Here is a 21,535-nt window from a genome sequence, read left to right as displayed (position 1 = left end):
GAAATGGTCTCAGAATGACATTACCTGGAGTGCTGCACTCCGACCTCAGTACGAGCTGACATCAGGTTAACATTTGGCAGAGTTCGAATTAACAAAACAGGGTCTGAACAGGTAATGCCAGGCAGCTTTAATGAGAGGCAGTGCCACCAGCCCTGCCTGCAACTGCAACAGGACATTCAAATGTGAGATGTTGTTTTTTAATTCTTGTTTCCTTCTGCATAAACCCTTCGCTATTACAAATAACTGTTCCCTTTATACTCCTGCTCTAGGTCAACTGAAGCTTTTGCTCAGATTCCTGGAAACGTCCATTAAAAGTATTTTCAAGTGAACAAACACTAAGGAACTCAGCAGTGACAAATCATCTCATTATTTTCAGTGCTGGCTATTTTGAAAAGCGTTACATTGTTCTGGATGATTCATGGCCTTAGAGAGTTTAAGGGCAGAAGGGACCATTAAATCATCTAGTCTCACCTCCTGGATACCACACAGCCCTTAAATGTCACCCTGTTACCTCGTGTATTGAGCCCACTCACTTGTGTTTGGCTAATGCAGGTCATCCAGAAAGGCATCAAGTCTTGACTTCAAGACACCAAGAGATGGAGAATCCACCACCTCCCTTGGTAGCTTGTTCCAGGGGTTAATCGTCCTCATGGTTAAAAAGTTGTGCCTGGATTTAATGTCCCACCACTGGTTCCTGTTCTGCCATGCTCCGCCAGAATAAAGACCCCTTTAGTATGCGGTATTTTCTCCCTGTGAAGGTACGGCTACACTCTAATCAAGTCACCTCTCAATCTCCTTTTGGTAAACTAGACAGACTGGACTCTCAGTCCGTCACTGCGAGGCATTTTCTCCCGCTTTCAAATAAATAGTGTCTGTGGCTCTTCCCGGCGCCCTCTCCAATTTTTCAATATCCTTTCAAAACCGAGGACACTGTGTCCTAGTGGCGGTCTCACCGATGCCACATGCAGAGGTAACGTCGCCTCCCCTGCCCCTACTCCCGTTTGTACACCCCGGGATCACATTAGCCCTTCTTGCCACATCACCACGCGGGGTGCTTACCAGGAGCTGCCCATCTGCTACGACCCAGAAATCCTTTCCAGAGTCACTGCTTCCCACGACAGCCCCCCATGCTGTAGGCAGGGCCCGCATTCTTTGTTCCTGTATGTACGACCCGGCGTCTGTCCCAGCTTACCAAGCATCCAGACCACTCTGTGCAACTGCTCTCTCATTGCGTATTCCGCCAGCCTTTGTGTCACCCGCAAATTTCATCAGCGGTGATTTTGTATTTACTCACAGATCATTGATGAAAATGTTGAACATTGTCAGGCCTAGAACCAAACCTTGTGGAACCCCACTAGGGACACCCCGTTTGATGGTAATTCACTATTGACAACTACTTTTTGAGATACATCTTAATCCATTCTTCTTAGCGGATGCGCAGCGGGTCTCAGGCAGCACGTGACCAGCATTCATCACTGAATTGGGTCCGCTGGTTGGATCGTTAGCTTTCCCGGCCCGACCCGGGTACTGACGGGCAGTGTGACGTGAAGGCTGATCCATGCCCCCTAATTTATTTAAAATATTAGCACTATCCAATATCAAGGCACATGTTAATCCATTTAACCTGTGCTTTATTGATATTGGATAGTGCTAATTTTTTAATCAGAAAGGTGCGTGGTCCTAAGGGAAGTCTATTACATGTATGTATTTACTTTTATCTGTCAAACCTGTAATCTCCTCAAAGAAGGAAATCAGGTTCGACAAGACCGATTTTCAATAAAACCATGTTGACTGGCATTAATTATATTCCTATCCTTGAATCCTTTACTAATGAGGATATATGTATTAGTGTTTATTTGTATTGCGGCGTGAGTCCCAATCAGAAAGCAGGGCTCCACTGTGAAAGGCCCTAAACGCACAGAGAACAGCTTCGCTTAGCTGCAGTCAGGATCCAGGCTCCATTGTGCTCAGTGCGGTCCGAACACATTACCTACGTTCTGTACAAACCCAGCTCCCGTTCTCAGGACAACTGTCCGTTCAGAGTAACGGAGACCAAGATTATTCTAATTAGAGCATCAGTTCTATTCAGCCTACAGTAAACTTATTAGTTCAAACTGGAGTTGTTTGGAATGAAGAGACAGTGAACGTCAGGGGTCTGCCCTGACGGGGGCGACGCATCCCATTTCCTGACTCCACGTTCCCAGACTCTAGCTAGCGTGCTAGGGAAGCTGCTGCCTCGCTTACAAAGCTTATCTCCCATCAGCACGTCCAATTTTTCTGCTGAAGCTACTCACCCATGAGAGCAACGGCTCTTGTTCCACCAACCCCTCAACCAATTAGCTTCCCACCGACCATTCAGCTAATGTAAGGCCTGCAAAACGATTTATAAACTTACACTGAGCATTTCCACAGCACCAAGTCACCAGGAGTAACTCACGGTCCTACATTTCGGCAGAGCATCGTTTATATCACGTCACAAACCAGACAGACACCAGAACGGAGAATGTTTCCTTTCCTCTGTACACACCGCTCCTGTTTTGCACAGATGGCTGCTTGAAGGGAAGTGCTGAGAGCTCTCGGGGGCATGAACATAAAACACAGTGGCGCATGCATGGTACATGCCAGGGTAACGCTCTGCCAAAGCCGTGCCTGATTCTGTTTGTCCGGAGAGCGAGCCAGACCGCAGGAAGCCATGAGTTCTGCCTGACCGACCATGCCCGTCACATTATTAATGACCGCGCATGGGTTGGGTAACTGGCCGCACAGGCTACAGCTTGAGCCGAGTCAACGTGCCCTGCTCAGTACAACTGGGGAGTCGGGCGAAGAGACAATAGCAAAACCGCTGCAAGTGCTCACAATCCAGGCTAAGCAATCAACAAGAGCCCAGCAGGGACAGGCTAGAGGGAGACTTTATGGGACCCAGCGAAAGTAAAGTTGAGCACAATCACTTGGGCCAGAGATTATTTTAATCTCTAAACAGGAAATGGAAGCTGGGTTTAGCACAGGAGCTAGAGTGAATATAGCCCCGGACAGCCAAGCCCCCTAGACTCTCTAGTCAACCACAAACAGGCAGCCGTGCAGGCTTCCCTCCCCCTGAGCTCAAACCCAGACCCGGAGCGTCCACCTTGGTGAGGGACGGGAGAGAGAATTTCAGGCCGATGCTCACTCAGCATCAGACCGGCTGGCAATCCAGGCCAGACTGGGCTAGTATTTCTTCTCATCTAAACAGTGTGGGTGTAGGCCAAACTCATCTCCCCATAGGGGGACACACACAAAATAATACCGGTGGGCTTTGCAGGGTGGCTGATGGACACCTGTCTGGTAGGACACCAGCAGCCACTGCACGTCTCGAGCCACCCACAGGTTAATTTCATTGCTCCTCACAAGCCATCATGGAGGTGGCCGTGGAATGCGACTACGGCCGCGGGCTCTCGGGCTGCCCGCTGCTCTCTGGGCCTGGGGGCTGTTTGCAGCGTTAGGATTTCAGAGGTCTCTCAAGCTCTTCTCTCCGCTCCAGTTTGCTCCTGTCAAGCAGGCGAGCGATCACTCTGCATGCTTAGGCTGAGTGACATGATCTCCTTGGTGAGCAGCTCCGGGTAGCAGCACTCCCAGGCAATGCTTGGGCAATTCTTTTGGACAGCATCGCTAAACCACAGTAACCGAGAGGGTCAAGTGCACTGTGCCGGGCAGCCTTCACGTCGCCCCGACGGTTATTAATGAGACCCTCCCGAGAGCACTCTGGGGCCGTAAGCAACTCCCATGAACTCTCCCTCGCTCTCCCCCAAACCCCCTCCGCAGCCCGGGAGCCGGCTACTCACCCCCGCGGGTACTTGTCCAGCTCATGGAGAACCGTGTGGTCACAGTATTCAAAGACCAAGTGGAGCTTCCGTTTCCTCCTGAAGACTTCCAGCAGGTTGACCAGGTTGGGGTGCTTCAGTTGCTGTGAACACACAATGGAGCGGTCTACTTAGTAACGCAGCCCCGGACGGCTCACTGCCCCGTCCTGCAGCTTGGAGCTGAAAAGTGGGGCGGGGAGGGGAGGGGGCAGAACACTTCTTACACAAAACACCTTGAATCAGCCAGCTTGCACAATAGGGGGACCAACCTGCCACAACCAGGGCCGGAAGAGGCTAGTGGTTAGTTATTTTCGGAGACAGCTGGGGCCACAGATAAACTTGGCTCAAACAGCCACCGACTAGAGAAGATGCTGGCAGGCAAAAAATAATTTCTATCCATCACAGGTATTTCTGTATCATCCATCACATAGTAGCTAGCCTCTGACTGTACCAGTGGAAGAAGAGAGTCTCCTTAGACAATGGCTTGGAAATACACACCATAAGACCTTATAGCTGCTGAAAAAAGCTTTTATATCAATGTTAGAAGCCTTTTTGGGACTAAGACATTGAGACTCTCCCCCAATGACACAGTGAAACCTCCCGCGCCTTGCTTTGCTAATTCACGGTCTCAACTTTTGAGGGGTTCATTCGGAAGTGATTTTTTGTTTTTGTTTTGTTTGGTATCAGGGGCTTCCTTACCAAAGAACTTCAGACCAAGATTCTTAATGTGCGTATGAAGATCTGGCACATCTGGATCTTTTAGGTTGTCTGTTGCAATATGAAATGGTTATTCCACTTCCTGGTATTGTTAACGTTTGTTTTTTATTTTGTTTTTTGTTTTTTAAAACAAGGTGCATGGACAAGTAACTGGTAAAGGAATAGAAAACAGAGCTGGCCCCCGGTCCAGCAGAGCACTTAGGCACATGGGCAATTTTAATCAGAGGAGTAGTCCCATTGACTTCAAGGGAATTACTCACACGCTTACAAAGACAGACATCCTAAAATTTGTGCTGGATTGAGTTTTAGAATAAACAATGAATTTTCAACACAGGAAACTGACAAGGCATCTCCAAGGTTCTGTACTAGGCCATCTTCTAAGATGTGAACGAACGATTCGGAAAAGGGAATGAACAGCAAAATAGCAGAGAAAAATGATTTAAATTAGCCAACATTGGAGAAGACTGTAAGGAGGGTCTAGGCTGACCAGAGAAATCAATTGCGGATTAAGTAGAGAAGTGCAAGGTAAATACAAGTGTGAATAGTTCTTTCCAGTGTGATGGATTCGATATAACCATGCCGGTTAAAAGCCGCACTGCAGACAGCTCATAAAAACATCTGCTCAGAGCACAACAGCAGCTAGAAGAGATGCTAGATTATGTTAAGAAAGGATACAGAACGATACTGAAGTTATAACACCATTAGATATGCCAAGGACTTGCCCTCCCCTTGAATACTACGGCGAGTTTGCTCATCTCCTCTCACAAAGGATGTAGAAAAGGGCCCTGGCCAAAGGGCAGGAAAAGCGAGGAAAGGCATGAAAAGACATGTGTGTGTGAGGAGAGGTTGGGAAGATCGGGGCTGTTTAGGTTATAGGCGGGGGCGGAGGGAGACAAGTATCGGAGATAATGAGCGATGTAGCAAAGCTCCTATTCACCTACACCAGGGGTTCTCAAATTTCATTGCACCGCGACCTTCTTCTGACAACCAAAATTACAACACAAGCTCAGGACGGGGGACCGAAGCCTGAGCCCGCCCGAGCACTGCTGCCCTGGGTCGGGGGTCAAAGTCAAAGCCTGAGCCGAACCACCCCTGGTGGGGAAGGGGCCAAAGTCAAAGCCCAGGCAGAGGGCCTGGGACCTGAGCCCCGCCGCTCAGCGCTGAAGCCCTCGGGCTTCGGCTTCAGCCCTGGGCGGTGGGGCTTGGGCTTTGGCCCTGGGCCCCAGTAAGTCTAGCATCAGCCCTGGCCACCCACTTTGGGGTCCCAACCCACAGTTTGAGAACCTCTGACCTACATCATAATACACGAGCCAGGGGCCACCCAAATGAATCACAGAGGTGACGGATGAAACTCAGGAGCTGGGATGAGAGCTTCCAGTTATAACCATCCCCACGCGAATGAATACACGTCCTTTATCAAACCAGAGGCATACACCCACCGCACCCCATATTTAGTTATATTTCTGTCCCGGGGGCAGAAGATGGAAATCTGGCTGGCTGAAATCAAGCGAACTGAAAACACCCCCCGCCCGGCAGGCTGTGAGTTCTTCAGGAGAAGAGCAGAGGTGAGCTCCAGCCTGTTTGAATCATTGCGGTCTGTGTGCTCAACAGGCAAGACACAGCACAGCAGAGGGCAGCGGTGGGTACCAGTCATCTTTCGGGCCTTGAAAGAGCTTTGCTTACAACGCCCTACAGACAGCTACCCTGCAAGAACCACACACTGGGTCCCCGCCCTGCACGATGCAGATGGCAGCACCTGACGCCGAAACGCAATTGGTTCTGCCGATCCAAGCGCGGGGTTGCGGGGCACTTATTAATGGACACACAGCTGGTTCTGGTTATGCAAAACTGCTGCACTCTGAATGGCTGTGGAGAGCCAATGTGCCTAATGATTACCCTGTGAAGTTGCAAGTCGCTCTCACTGGTCCCTCTGCTGTGACCGGGGCACCTGTAACCCGGGCTCTGGCCACCCTCAGATTATTAGTCCCTCCAGCTGAAGTACCGCCACCAAAATGTACAGGAAAGAGAAAGGGAGGGAGAGGAGAAGTATCACAGTGCAGCTGTCAAACCATAGGAGGAACACACATGTATATCCCAAGGTAAATCCATCCATTCTCCCTCCCCCCACCTCACACCTTCCCCACTCCACCAGCATCTCTATACTCTAAAGTAACTTCCATACGGGCCATGATGCCGCTGGGTGGGTTGTCAGCAGTGGGCACTGAACTCATAACCCCCGGATCTAAGAGCACGAACCTTTATTGCTGGAGCTGAAAGGCCCAGCTCTGTGAGCGGGAGGAGGTTTCTGGGGCTGCTGCCCAGCCACCAGAGGGAGCCAGAGAGCCCTGAATGGAGCCCAGATGGCAAGAACTGCAGACCCTCGGCCCAGCTTGGTTCTGAAACAAAACCAGATCGCAGCCCTTCCAACAGCAAGATTCTTGCTGACCAGTAGGTGGGAAGGGGAATACAGTGGGGGACGGCAATGAAAGGGGCAGGCAGGGTGACTGGAGGCAGCACAGAATGGCCAAACGTTGAACAATACGTATTCACCTTTCAGGAATTTTGCTTCCCAGCCATGTGAACATTAGCCCAGGCTAATATTTCAGGGGTACATTACTACCAACAGGAAACACCCTCAAAATAGCTGGGAGGTTTAAATTCAATAACCCAGCCTCTGGATGCTAGGGTTACACAGACAGATAACAACCCGTGCAATTGCTGGAATAAGTCCAGGTCTTGCCCAGCGATTAGAAGTCTTCCCATAAGACTAACTGGCCAGTATTTCTCCCAATCGTAGGGTCAGATCATTGAAATGCAGCAGGCTTTAAAAACCCGAGCAGCTTGCATGCGTCAGACTGGCCTGTGCCCACACATCCCGTGTCGCAGTAAAGCACAGACTCAAGACGAGACTCTCCTGGAGATTTTTCTTTTTAAATAAGTGACAATTGTGGCAACGCAACACACACAGGAGAGAACAAACAGGCCATGGTCACCACTGTTTAGAAAGCGAGACTGAAACTCAAACCCATTTAAAGTTTCAAAGGTGCTTATCTGTACATTGTCCTTAATGCGGAACAGTCGCCGTGTGTATTTGAACTGGAGTTTGAAATAAAAGTTGGGATATTTTTAATATCATGTATCCAGATTTACTTTCCCCATTGAAAGCACCACAAGAACAATGCTCTGAAAGCCGGCGCTGCAGATATTTGATTACTCTCCTAAGCTCAAGACTCCACCAGGGAGACCGAAGAGAGGGCTGTGTGGTCAAACTTGGCTAGTAAATTACAGCTTATGTGCAGAATTTTAGCGGGCTGCAGCTAAGATCATTAATTTCTAGTTGAACAATACGGCTCTGGGCAAAGAACGTTCAGATCTTTAATGCCTCAGTCAGTCCCCAGCCATAATTGTGCACTCAAAGGCCCCATAAATCTGCCATTACCTCTCGCAGTGCCTTTGTGAGTTGCAGTAGATGGGGTCTAGCTAAAGAAAGCTGCGTTCAGCTTTTTAGTGTCACCACTGGGTGTTGTCAGGCAGCAGCAGAAAAGACTTCCCCCTCCTAATCCCAACCCACTCAGTACTGTTCATGGGCACCTGTTGCAGCTACGTATACTATCGATAGTCAGTTGGTGGCATGGATGACAGCTTTCGGTTAGAGCTACACAATCCTCTACTAACCTGATCGGGAAAAGATCTTATTTTTCCTTCTGTTGCACTGAATTATTTTTTTTCCCCTCACTCCCTTTGCAATGCCAGAGCTGAGGTACCCGGCAGCTTCAGTAATTGTTCTCTATGGAAAGGAGGAATGTTAATGCAACTGCACTGCTGTGTGGTTCATAAGATGGAACTCTATTCTTCACCTTATGCTGCAGGTTGGACCCTATATCAGGACATTTCTGAACACTGTTGTGGTTTGTAGCTGGCGTTATAGGGCACAAGTTCTAAAGTAGGTGACGTTAGCCACACAAGAGGTGCCCTGCCTGGAGGATGCTGTCCATTACCAACATAGATCAAACCCCCTTAACCAAATAAAGCCCAAACACGGGGACACACAAAACAATAGGATAAGCACCTTGAAGCAATATGCAAATTAGGGCTCGTCTTCACTGCACAGTTAACCCCAGTGTTTCCCATCCACACACGGAAGCGTTCAACTCAAGAGTTGGGATGCTCTTAACTCAAATTGCCTGGTCCAAGAAGCGGCAGAATCTCAAGCTCAAATGAGCAAAGTTTATCGCGTGCTAATCCAAGCTGTCTGCAGTGTGGACGCGGCTGGTGCCGTTCGAGGGCCGCTAGCTCTCCAATGCCATCCCACGTTTGCCCTTGAGCACCCAGGAAGCGAGAGAACTTGCCTGCCCAATTCACTGGGAAACAACTCTGGGCGGCTCAGCTCACTGCAATGCTATGGACCATATGATGTGCCGGCCCCCAGAAGCCTTAGCCCTCCACGTGAGTGGCTGCAGCACCCCCTTGATCACACTTGGGAAGGGCTCAGATCGGTAGGTGACGGGCACTAGAGAAAACTCCCAAGACAGCGTTGACTATAAAGTTCAGCATTTCTGGGGTGGGTCACTTACCCCAGGTGGGATACACAGGCCCATCGGGGGGGGGGGGGAAGGGGTGAAGATGCGGACTATCGTTCCTAATAAGGGCCAATTACTACACAACTGGAAGGAAACAGTCAGCAGCGGGCACAGACAGTAGCGTGATATCAGTTGCAGCCAATCACTTCCGCTTTGTTCAGTGGTACAGGCATTTCACACACAAACCCAACTCATCCCAGTAGAACCCGGCAGAGGTCCAGGCGTCAAGATTATTTTCAGTCACAACGTAGCGCTAATGAGACATGACTATGAGAATCGCCAACTACAGATGGGTCTTTTGGCCTCCACCCCAGCACCTGCTGCATCACCTCCTCCGCAGAGCAAATTGGGGTTCATCAGTCACCCCAGATCATTGGCAATGGGGGAAATCCAGCCTTCCTGCCAGCGGGGACAAACCTGGCAGCTGCGTGCGGCCGTGGTTTTCCCTTGCCTCTTGGCCAGATCAACAGATTAGAAGCGGGTCGGCTCTCGCTGCTGTATCGATGTCAGAGCAGGAAACGAGGTGCCAGGCCCTTTGTCTGAGCTCCTAACAGGCTGCAACTAGGCTCAACCCTCCACCTGCAGGCCAGACTGCCTAAGCAGGTGCCGGAGATGGGGGTGCCGAAGGGCCACTGCCCCCACTTTGAGAACCTGAACTTGGCAAGGGAGCCCCCTCCCCCCAGCCCTGCTCTGGAGCTGGGTGGCCTAACGGCTGGAGAGGCAGCCAGGCCAAATCCGAGCGGCGCCACCACCCTGTGCGTCAGGTCACGATGCTGCGACGGGGCAACGGGAACACCCTTGTGGAGATGGGGCCGGGCCAAATCCGAGTGAGCGGCGTCACGACCTGGCGCATGGGGTCACACCACCACTCAAATTGGGCCTGTTTTGGTTGCTCCCCGTCCAGTTTTGCAGCCCTAGGACTGTCTCCGGGCCGTGGGGAAGGGCTCGGTTCACTGCTGACAGAAGATGTCAGGGGTTGTCTCCTGGCGCCCAGGGTCCTGGCCTGCATTTACAGGTGTGGGGGAGGGGATGGGGAGAGTTCACGCTTACCCTTCGGCCTAGGCTCCACTGTTCCCATTGAGAAGGAGACGGGGTGCAGAGCTAATCCTTCCTGAAACTCTGGCATCTCTCTCGGGGAATTCAGACCAGCTCGCGACCTGACCAGTGTGAATCGCCTGAGGAAATTGGTTCTTTAGTGCTGTCAGCAGTTCTTGGGAGCCGAGTGGCATTGGGGGGCTGGTGTGTGGCCCCTGGTGGAACTGTCCTCTGGCAACTGAGTTCACTCATTGAAGGGGATGCGTCAAAGCCAGTTCCTGCATGGCCCTGGTCAGCCCTTAGCAGGGAATTTGGTGTTTCACTTTCCAAGGGAAGAGTGAACAGGAGACATGCTAGCATCGAATTCACCTCTAGTTTGTGTATTCAAGTTCTGAGAGAGTTGGTTGCTCGGATGCTTTCTCTGATCTGATAACAGCGCATTCAAAAGGGTGTCACGCTAGACCTCTCCCCCATGTACATACCTCGGTGCTTCTTAGCGTACCAAACAACCACCACCCAGGAGTGGAGAAACAGAATACACTTGTTCTTAACTCTAACAGAAAAGGCTATGGGCTGTGTCAGCAGCTCACGGGGGAAACTAAAACAAGAGATGAGCTGTAAAATAAAATGCAAAAACTTTGTTCAGGACAATTCTTCAGCAATTCCACACAAATAGATCACGAACTAGGGATCACCCAATGAAATTAATAGGCAGTAGGTTTAAAACAAACAAAAGGAAGTATTTCTTCACACAATGCACAGTCAACCTGTGGAACTCCTTGCCAGAGGATTTTGTGAAGGCCAAGACTATAGCAGGGTTCAAAAAAGAACTAGATAAGCTCATGGAGGATAGGTCTATCAATGGCTATTAGGCAGGATGGGCAGGAATGGTGTCCCTAGCCCCTGTTTGACACAAGCTGGGAATGGGCGACAGGGGATGGATCACTTGATGATTCCCTGTTCTGTTCATTCCCTCTGGGGCACCTGGCATTGGCCACTGTCGGAAGACAGGATACTGGGCTAGATGGACCTTTGGTCTGACCCTGTATGGCCGTTCTTATGTTAGCTGCACCTGCTGCTCCAAGACAGACAAGCAGCGTCTTGCTAAGGCTTAGTTCACCCAAGAGACCTTCTCTTTGGGGAAGTTCTTCACCCCTTTAACCTCTCAGACAATTCTTCTGATGCAGTGGGGAGAGGGTGAGCTCAAGGTTGGAGGCCCCAGCTTTTCTCTCTTTACCTCACTGCTGCCTCAGTGAGTCTGAGCAGCCTCCCCCGCCCCCGTTCCAACGTGGTTTCCAGTTCCCAGCTGAACTCTTCAAGCAGTTGGCAACTTTTCACTGGAGCCTTAAAATGTCCATCCCTGGGCTGCTTTGGAGATACCACGCAAACATCTCTCCAGAGTTTTCAATGCACCCGCCCAGCAGTCTTATAGCAGAGATCGCAATGGAGGGCGGCACTTGCCCATCATTGGCCAAGAATCTTTCACAGAACACAGCAGGGTTCTAACGCATCTCAAGACTGATGCATCCTTTCAGCCGGCTGTGGGTTTGAATGAGATACAAGTGGCTTATGCCCAGCCTGAAGAAGGGTCCCTGAACCAAGACAGCCCAGCCCATGAGCATTTTCACAAATTCACCCAGTGGCACGACTGCCACTAGCCAAACGGAGAAGATTTAGGGTCATCCCTGAATTTGTCCTTCAGCACGGAAGGCCACATTGCAGCAGTACACCAGTGGCTAATCCCATCTCCCGATCTCTGGAAAATCGGCATTTTTCTTCAGTGGGAACTGTGCTATGGTCATTCCTGTCTACCACACCAAGGCTCGACTACCATCATTCACTTCTACTTGGGCTTCCCTTAAGTTAGCCAGCTTCTGCCAAGCTGTCTGCAACTTGGTAGAGGAACACGGGGCCTGGTGCCAGCCTTTCTCCACGAATTGCACCGCTTGCCCAAAAGCAAAGTGAGTCAGCTGAAGGCTTTTTCTCCCAAAGGGTCCAATCCAGCAGGCAGCCTCCACTTCCATTAGTCAGTCAGAGTCGAGCTCTCGCCTCTCAGCACCTCATAGGATAAGGTCCAAAGTCTTCAGTGACCCTTTCTTCCTATGTCCACCCAAGGCAAATGAAATCAGCAGAGCTGACCTTGCTGTACATCCCACTGTTCTGGCCAGGGCAGGGTCTTCTTGACTCAAGTGTCTTTCCAGTGGAATTCCCCATCCCCAACTAAGTCTAACCAAGTGGACACCGAGTACCGCACGAGCCCATATTGCTTGGTCAATTCATTGCCCTGTTTTCCCACCCTGCTTTCACACAGCGCTTCCTTCGGGCATTATTTAAAGCTCTACTTGGCTTCGCCTGAGCACAGTACTATTGGGAACGAGCGCTGGGGCTGGGTTCCCCGGGATCAAGGTTTTCCAGCAGATTAAGTCCCACACGTCTGCTACAGGCACTTTCCAAAGCAAGCAAACGCCATTTCCCAGGCAGCCCCATCGCTGGGTGAAGACTCAGGAAAGGTTCTGGAGCCGTTAGCACACAAATCTCTGTGGAATCAGCAGTGGTGGAGCTGGTCGTACATGATAAGATGACAATGCCCTGCTGTTTGACCTTTGGCAAATCCCGACCCCTCTAATCCCTCATCTGTCTTGTCTACTTGGGCTGTAAACTCTTTGGGGCAGAGACGGTCTCAGACTATGTATTTTTACAGTACTTAGCGCAAACAGGTCCTGATCTCCACCAGGGCCTCTGTAAGGCAGAATAATAATAATGAATGTGTTTGTTTGCAATCTGCGAGTAGCTCTTTGTCAAAGGCCCGTTCTCCATCTGAAGCCTGCTCCTCCAGAAGCCATACACCCTACAGAGCTGGATTTCTTTTAAAAGCCACGCCCACCTTTTATGTTTTGTAGTATATACCTGTGAGCGTCTTGTGAACTGACGCCCTATGCACAGCACTGTATCAGCTGGCAACATTTGAAATTCATCCTTCTACAAACAGTCGGTATCGGGTTTCTATTGTCGGGGATACGGTTTATACAAAGACTGACCCTGTTTTCACAGTAGTACCTTTTGTATATTTCAAAGCCATCACACACAATGGTACTCCTTTAAACTCTCTGCATACTCTGGCTATCCTTCGGAGCCAGCTACCATAGCTGGTTAGTTACACAAGCCTTTGTCCACAAAATATTTACTCTGCAGAACAACTATTTATCCGGGGGCTTACATTTTTCACTGATGAAACATAATCTCATTTGATCTTGGACAAACAGTGTGTTGCCTAAGCCAAGAAATATCTTAATTAATTAATACATAAACAAACAATCTGTTACTATTTACAAAGAAAATGTTTAAAAGATAGTGGAGCAGGTCTCCACTTGTTAAATCAACATCACTCCAAACACACGTCTTTTGGTGATGACCCTGCAGCTTGTTGGGTTCTTGATTATTATGGGGGTGGGGAAGACGCATTTATCAGCCAGGCTTCTGACAAGTAGCTTCAGTAACTATTATGTTCGTTTGCAAATCTTTAATATTCACATAAAGTTTAATGCAGTTTGTTAGGAAGAATTATGCATCTAAACAGATAGAACTGCAGTTTCCCAGTTTGTTCCTGGCAGGGCAACACACCTATATTCCCCATCGAGCCTGACCCTGCACCAACGGTGCTTTGTTCCTAAAATGGTTCTGGAGTCACTACCATGACTATAAACAGGGATCCGATCCTCCTTCAGCTGAAACAAATGGGTCTTCTACCACCGACTGGGATGGAAACAGGAGTAAGACTCGGCAGTCTTCTCACAGCCTCTTTCGCATCAGGACCCCACAGTTTTATATAAACACGTGTAATAAAATACCAAACGGGACCATGGTTTATAGAAAGAGCAGCTTTGGGGACATTTTCAGAACTATTGTGACACACTGAAATCTCCTACTTACAGCAACAGAAACGTTACTTGGTTCCCAACAAGCAAATTAAGATAATGGAAAAGAACATTGATAGCGGATAATGGTCTGCCACTGCTCCATAAATGCCAAGCAGAAAGTGGAGTCTGGGCAAAATGCCAGGTAGAAACCAGAGACGGGGGGAAATGCTAATACTGGGAAAGAAATCTCTAAACATTGAGCTTTAAATAAAGTTCATTTTTAAAAAGACCCTTCACTGAATATTTCCATGTTTTCTGTCAGGCTTTTGGGGCTAAAGCATCCTAAATTCTTGACTTACGGCTTATATAAATGACAATGTTCCACAATGTCTATTTTCAGCCTTAGATGTCTGAATAGGCCTAGGCGGCGAGTTATATGGGCCCATGGTGCCCCTGCTCCACCAGTATTTAAGAACGTGGGCCCGGCTTCACCAGTGTTTGGGCTTTGAGGGGCCCAGGGGGACATGGGGTCCAGGGCAGCCTTGGGGGAGGGGGCTAGCAGGGGGCCTGGCCCCAGCCTGCCCCGCTCCGCCGGCTCCCAGCGTCGCTTGGGGGAGGGGGTGGAAGCCGGAAAGAAGCAGGGTGGGGGCAGGGGCTTGGGGGAAGGTTTGGGGGCAGAGCAGGGGTGGGCTGGGTTGTTGGGTGCTGCTGGCGCCAAGCCCCCCACTAAGCCCCCAGGCCGCCCTGGACCCCATGTTCCCCTGAAGCGTGGGGCCCCCCCAAAGCACAGGGCCCGGGGTGGTTACCCCAGTCCATCCTATGGATGGGACGGCTCTGCTTGGACCCATTCTGGGCAGCACCAAAAATTATATAAACCTGGCGCCATGTGACTAGGAACGGGTTTGGTTGTCTGGGAGTTTCCCTAGGGTTTTTTTTTTGTTAATATGGGTCATATTTAAGCGCACTACAAGCACCGTTTCTGATGGTTTCTTACACTGTTTTAAAGTATTTATTGTATTTTATTGTGAAACATACAGAGATAAATAAACCTTATTAATTTACATACATGCATTTAACACGTGCGCACGGGCAGCCTGGAGCAGGATCGACAGAGCAGCGAGTTTCTCCCCAAGAGACCTGAGGAGCAGAAGCTACAAGGCCTCTTCTCACCCCCTAGTTAACTAGTGAACAGGAGTCACTAGGTGTCTCCAAACTAAGGGCCCCACACCGCAAGCCCTTACGCAAACAAGCAATTTCAAACACGAGCTGAATGTTACTCACGGGGCAGGTCTGCAGGATCAAGGCCCAAGACAGCGGCACTTCCACACCTGAAGTGGTGGTGGTCTGCACATGCTCCACAACCCAGCTTTGCCACCTACCACGATCATTGCTACTCTAGGAATAGACAACCTAACTGGGGAAAAGAAGGTCTGCTTCTTGGGCTGCTGCTGGCCAATCTATGCAACTCTGGTGAGCTTGTAGGGAGGTATCTTATATACACACACCCTCAGGGCCAAAAGTCTGGCTTCCCTACCAACGAGGCCACTCGCAGAATAAGGTCCTACTCCCCACGAGTAAGTACAGCAGCATCTGGCCTCATAGCTAGATTTGAGAAAACAGTGATGTTTGTACAATGCCAGTGCACGGACATCACTAATCTATTCCTCTTTGGGCCACACTAGTTGTTAGCACAAGTTCAATTTACATTTTAAGTGAGGCACATGTATTCGCGTTGGATTGAGACTACACATTCTCCCCATCACACGTGAATTTCAAGTTCCTCCAGGTGCTCCAAGTCTTAACTCTCAGACTTCCCTTAACATCAGCAAGACCGTGCGTTTCCCTACTACACACAGTCGCTAGTAAGGATGACCCAGCAGCATGGTACCACTATCTCTGCATCAACCAAATGGCTGTTTAGCAAATCTTACTACCAAAGGTACTCTCGGAAATCGACCACACAACCTCCATGTAACTAGCTCAGCTCTGTCAGCGGGGGCTTTGTTGGCTACCCCAGTTGATTTACCCACTTTAAAGACTGCTTAGGAAAAATGAACGTTTGGACCATTAAGCCATTTTATATTCAAGAGCCATGCAACCATCATCTAAAGCCACAAGAATTATATAACAATCAACAGAGGGTCCTGTGGCACCTTTAAGACTAACAGAAGTATTGGGAGCATAAGCTTTCGTGGGTAAGAACCTCACTTCTTCAGATGCAAGGTGCCACAGGACCCTCTGTTGCTTTTTACAGATTCAGACTAACACAGCTACCCCTCTGATACTTAAGCATTATATACATTTCCTCCCTCTAATAAAAACTACTGATAAAGGAAAAGATTGTTGTTGCACTTTTCTCCCCAGAATTAAAATCAGCTCTGTTGGGATATTTATGCAGAACAGTTACACCCCAAAACATGGTTGATGATAGAGATACCAGACAGCTCAGGATAGCTGTGATTACAGGTGCTGTCACCACTCTACACAACAGCTAGGATGATAAAGAACTGTTGCTGCTCAGGCCACAAGTAGTTTGTAAGCAGGGAAGATTTATCCCATCACTGGAAAGCCACAGGGAGAATCGGTTCGTGTCCCGGTCCTTCTGTGCGCAGAAGTGGGAATAGCTGCTAGATTTTGAAAATCACGAAGAGTGTCATTTTCAAAGAGCAGAGGGGAGATAGCGCCTCAAATCCCGCTGAAAGCCAATGGGATTCCTTGGGCTGCTTTGGGAAATACCAGGCTAAATACAGAGACAACTGATATTGGTATCTGGGTTAGTGAGGTTTGGGGAAATTACCGCCCCAAGATGTTATTTGAATCGGAATAAGCAAAACCTTTGAGAGTTTAAACCCAACCCAGTCACAACGGGGCAGCGTCAAGTCCTACAGGGCGAACAGCCTGTTACCTTTAACATCCGGATCTCTCGCAGGGCGATTTTCTTTATAACCGGATCATCTTCCGATTCTAGGAACTTCTTAATAGCCACGATCTGGCCGGTGTCTCGGTTCCGGCATTTGAACACCACCCCGTAGGAGCCTTCTCCGATCTTGCCAATTTTTTCATACTTCTCCATGGCCCGGCGAGCAGGTTCTCCGGGGCCGGCTCCGAGCTCGGGCGAGGCGGGGACCTTTCAAGGCACCTGAGCCGAGTGCGCCGGGGCTGGAGAGCGGCACTAGCGCCGGCGGCTCCGCATCCCCCGGGACCCAAAGCCGGAGCCACACGCCGGGGCGGGGAAGCGGCCAATCGCCCGCGTCTCGGCTCGGAGCAGAGCTCGCAGCTCGCCCCCGGTTCGCGTCCTGCCCTGGCTCGCCGGGCGCCCTCGGGAATTAAAATTTAATTCCCCGCCTGCCGGCGGCGCGGGTTGCCAGGGGACCTGCCTCTGCCTCTGCCGGGGGAGGCGCGGCCGCGCTGGGAGGAGCCGACACTGGATGGGCCGGGCCCGGGGCGCCGGGACGGATCCGTCTCCAGCCCCGGCGGGGCCAAGCGGGGCGGCAGCACGTGGGTGGCCCCTCCCGGTCCTGCCTCTGCCCCGCGGGGAGAACCGGGCCCCAGGGGCGCTGGGCAGAGGCTGGGTCCCCCCCGGGGAAGGAGCGTTTCGCTGCCCGTACGTGGCAAGGGGGGAAGGGGCTCAGGGCGGGGTCCAGGATCAGGACCCCCCCCCCCGCGCGCGCCTTTTTTTTTTGAAGACGGCTAAACTCTTGGATTCCGTGACATCTTGTCGCAGGGAGTTCCGCAGGCGAATGGTGCGGGGGTGGGGAATACCGTATTTCCTTTATCGTTTTAAACCTCGCCACCTTTTATTGTCATGAAAACGCCACTTGTTCTGGTGTTGCAGAGAGAACAGGGGGCCTTGGCCTGCCGGATCCCTGCCCTGCACACGCTCGCCCTGGGGTGCTAATGCCAACAGCCCCCAGCCCTGCCCTAGCCCTTCCAGAGTCATTGCTCTGCAAAGCCAAGATCCAGCCCCCAGCACCATCCACAGCTGTGACAGTGCCCCCACTGGATCAGCTCCGGCCCATGGAAATAGCTCGCCCCACACACTAGCCCAGGGACAGGCAAACTTTTTGGCCTGAGGGCCCCATCAGGTTCCTGAAATTGTATGGCGGGCCGGTTAGGGGAAGCTGTCTCCCCCCAAACAGCCAGGCGTAGCCCAGCCCCTGACCGACCCCCGGGGGCCCCTGCCCTATCCAACCACCCCCGCTCCCTGACCACCCCCTACCACGCCATCCAACCTCTCGTCTCCTTCCTGACTGTCCCCCCAGGACACTTGCCCCCATTCAACACCCCTGTTCCCTGCCCTCTGACCACCCCAACCCCTATCCACACCCCTGCCCCCTGAGGACCCCCAGAACTCCCCTGCCCTCTTATTGTGCTGCCTGGAGGCGCTAGAGCCACATCGCCCAGAGCACTAGGAGAGGCAGCCGCGCCACCTGTCTGGAGCCAGCCACACCGTCGCCCCCGCGCAGCGCAGAGCACCAGCTCAGGCAGCCATGCCACCGCGCAGCGCAGAGCACCGGGTCAGGCCACGGAGCTTGCAGCCCAGAGGATTGCGCTGGCGATGCAGTGAGCCGAGGCTGCACGGGAGGGGGAACAGCAAGGCAGGGGGCGAGCTCCCGGGCCAGGAGCCCAGGGGTCAGGCAGGAGCGTCCCATGGGCCAGATGTAGCCTGCCGGTCGTAGTTTGCCCACCTCTGCACTAGCCCTTTAGGGGATGTCTACACAGCGTTTTGGAGCCAGGCCCCCACCCCAGTTGACAGACGGGTTAATGCTCTGAAATAGCAGTGTAGACAGGGCTTTGAAGGTGCAGCTGGGACTCTACAGCATAGGGAGGGGGAGGGGGGCTTCAACTTCAAAGTGCTGCCCACACAGCTCTTTCTAGAGGCCCCAGGCTGGCTCTGAAAGGCGGGGGAGAGGTACCCTTAGAGACTCATGTTCAAAAAGCAGCCCGCAGGCCCTTAAACGCAGCAGCTCCTGCAGGCCGAGGTGTGGGGAGCAGTACATTAGCCTGACAAGTGGCTCCAGGTGCACGAAAAGGAACAGCAGAGGGTGTTCCTGCTCTCCTTGCACCTGCATCAGCCTACATCTCCCTGGGAGAATCCTTTGCTGAGAGGCCTCCACGCCCGCGTCTTCAGCCAAGAAAGTGAGCCCTACTCGTGCCTTCCCTAAAGTCAGGTATCAATTTACCTCCCACTGTTCCAAACCAACCTAGAACAGGGCTTCTAGATAGCAAATAAAGTGCATGCGGCAGGGAGGCTGAAAGCAGAGAATATAAATGGAGTGGTGGTGTAGCCCTGTTGGTCGCAGGACGTTAGAGACACAAGGTGGGTGAGAGAGAAGCTTTCCCACGTACACAGAGCTCTTCTTCAGGGCTCAAGAACAGAGCTGCATCAGCTGGAAAGCGTGTTGGTCTCTCCCCAGCAGAAGCTGGTCCAACAAAGAGATTACCTCGCCCACTGTTCCCTAACAAACACACACGCAGGAAAGTCTAGCTAAACAGTCTACAAGTCCAGCCTCAGCTCCAACCTGGCGGAAATGCAAGCGTTTAAAAACCAGCGGCCACGTCAGAAAGTTTCCTCTCAGCAGCAAGCCGCCATCCTCCGAGGGCGCACCTCTCTGCTGGGAATCACTTTGGGGCTTCATTGATGTGTTGCACCTTTCCTCCTCAGCTAACGCAGATGTCACGACCACTACGGCTGTTTCTCAGTTTACAATACATTTGATCACATTAATTAACCCCTTTTGCTTTCCTAATCTGCTGTTTGCCTTTCAAAGAACTCGAGGAGCCTGTTTTAGTCTTAAAGTTGAATACAAAACTTGTTCACAGAATAATTAATACTTTGCCACCTTTCAAAGGTCCTGAGGGTGTGAGCTAACCTGGTATTTAGTGATGATAATTGCACCCTGGGGTATTTTATCCTGGTTGAAATGTTACAGAACATACAAGGTATAAACAATATTAGACAGACTTCAAATGTCGATAGTAGCTACAAGTCATGTGGGAAAAGACCGTTTATGTCAAAGTGATGTTTGCTGTACGGCATTTTTATAGATGTGTCCTACTTCTAATACAGTTAGAATAAGACTACACTAAAGCCACTGCACCTATGCCACTACAAAAGAATTCTTCTGACAACCTAGCCATGCCGACAGTAGGGGTTAGGTTCACCCAACTACAGCACTCAGGATATGAAATTTTGCCCAGTTCTGAGTGATGTAGCTTGGTAGATCTCATTTCTAGGTGTAGACCAAGCCTTAGTAATAAATCACCTTTACATATGGCAAAAGTCATTTCTATACTAGAAAATATAGCTAACTACCATTGCAAGTTTGTGACTTATTTTACCGTAACAAGCCAAGTGATAATACAAGGACATTCTGATACCACCATCTGTTAAAACTTTTCATTTGAAAAGTCAGCTCGAAAGTATCTTAAATGAATCCCTCTCTCGCTCAAATATGTACACAGCTGAAAAAATATTTGCAGAAACAAAATATTTTTATCTAGTTTGCTTTGCCGTTTGGGATTCTGTTAAAAATCTCAATCGCCACGGAGTTTTTGTACATTCAGTTATTGGATGACTGGAGACCCTCCCACTCCTAGAGAAGACTACTTTAGAACAGTGTTTCTCAACGACCAGTCCCTGGACTGGCACCAGTCCCTGCGATTTCCCGGACACAGTTTAGGAAGAAATCAACTGGGCCCTAGTATCCAAAACACTGCTTTAGAAAACAAAATAATATAATGACACAAACTCCTTCCCAATTCTTCAGAAATACAAAACTTGTGTGCTACTCTTGTAAGATTTCTGATACAATTTATAATTCTCCTATCGTCAGTGTACTGTTTGGGAATATCTGTAAGGTCTTTATAAACTTCAATACAATTTCTGAACTAAAAACTTTTTTTTTGTATTGATTTAACTGTCAAATCAATACTACAAAACTAGGTTTGAATGACAACTTAAGTGGACAAAGCCTTTAAATTTATGCAGTTCAATCTTCCCGCCAAGAGATCAGAACAATATGAACTCTAGATGCACCAAACAAGACACGACCCTCCTGATTCCTCACATGCACCAACTACCCATTGTTAATTTCAGCAATATTCATTATGAATCAAGCCGTTTGATTTCCAAAAGGACAATGAGGCTTTTCATTCTCTCAGCGGATCAGAGGACATCAAATCACTCATGTTTGCCTTAGAATCTGTCACCACAGCTTAGCGACAAAGCCTTTTGGTATTGTTACATTTACACGGTTGTGTTATTGAAATGAATTGTGAAGGTTCTAACGTATTTCCCCCCTATTAATTTAGCAGGTATTGAGATTGAATGGGACACCCCAGTATACAGTAGAATTAAGTGTTAAAATAAACCCTAACTTTAAATAACTGCTACTGTGTCGGCCTCTGCTTACATCGCGGCTAGAGTGTTATTCTGGGGTAGTAACACCCCTTATACAGGATCTGAACAGCAGTCTATCTGGTAGTGTTTAATTGTCCAGGGTATCAT

The 21,535-nt window shown here is 50.1% G+C and overlaps 1 protein-coding gene across 2 annotated transcripts in view; it reads right to left on the bottom strand.

Moving 5' to 3' along the window:
* The window catches only part of CDKL1 (cyclin dependent kinase like 1), a 37,913-nt gene extending 18,167 nt beyond the window's left edge, over positions 1-19,746 (bottom strand). Inside the window, exons 1-2 of one of the 2 annotated variants that reach the window (XM_065593985.1) lie at positions 19,548-19,746; positions 3,819-3,940 (exon numbers count right to left, since the gene is read on the bottom strand). In XM_065593985.1, coding sequence (XP_065450057.1) covers positions 3,819-3,940; positions 19,548-19,664 — 239 coding nt within the window. In that variant the 5' untranslated portion in view covers positions 19,665-19,746. Of the gene's footprint in view, positions 1-3,818; positions 3,941-16,930; positions 17,416-19,547 lie in introns of those variants that run through there. The other variant, XM_005290249.5, reaches the window with a different exon arrangement.
* Between the last annotated feature and the right edge of the window lie 1,789 nt (positions 19,747-21,535).

Source organism: Chrysemys picta, chromosome 4 (genome assembly GCF_011386835.1).
Source record: "Chrysemys picta bellii isolate R12L10 chromosome 4, ASM1138683v2, whole genome shotgun sequence".
NCBI classification, from domain to species: domain Eukaryota; kingdom Metazoa; phylum Chordata; order Testudines; family Emydidae; genus Chrysemys; species Chrysemys picta.
This window is presented reverse-complemented; position numbering and strand designations above follow the sequence as displayed.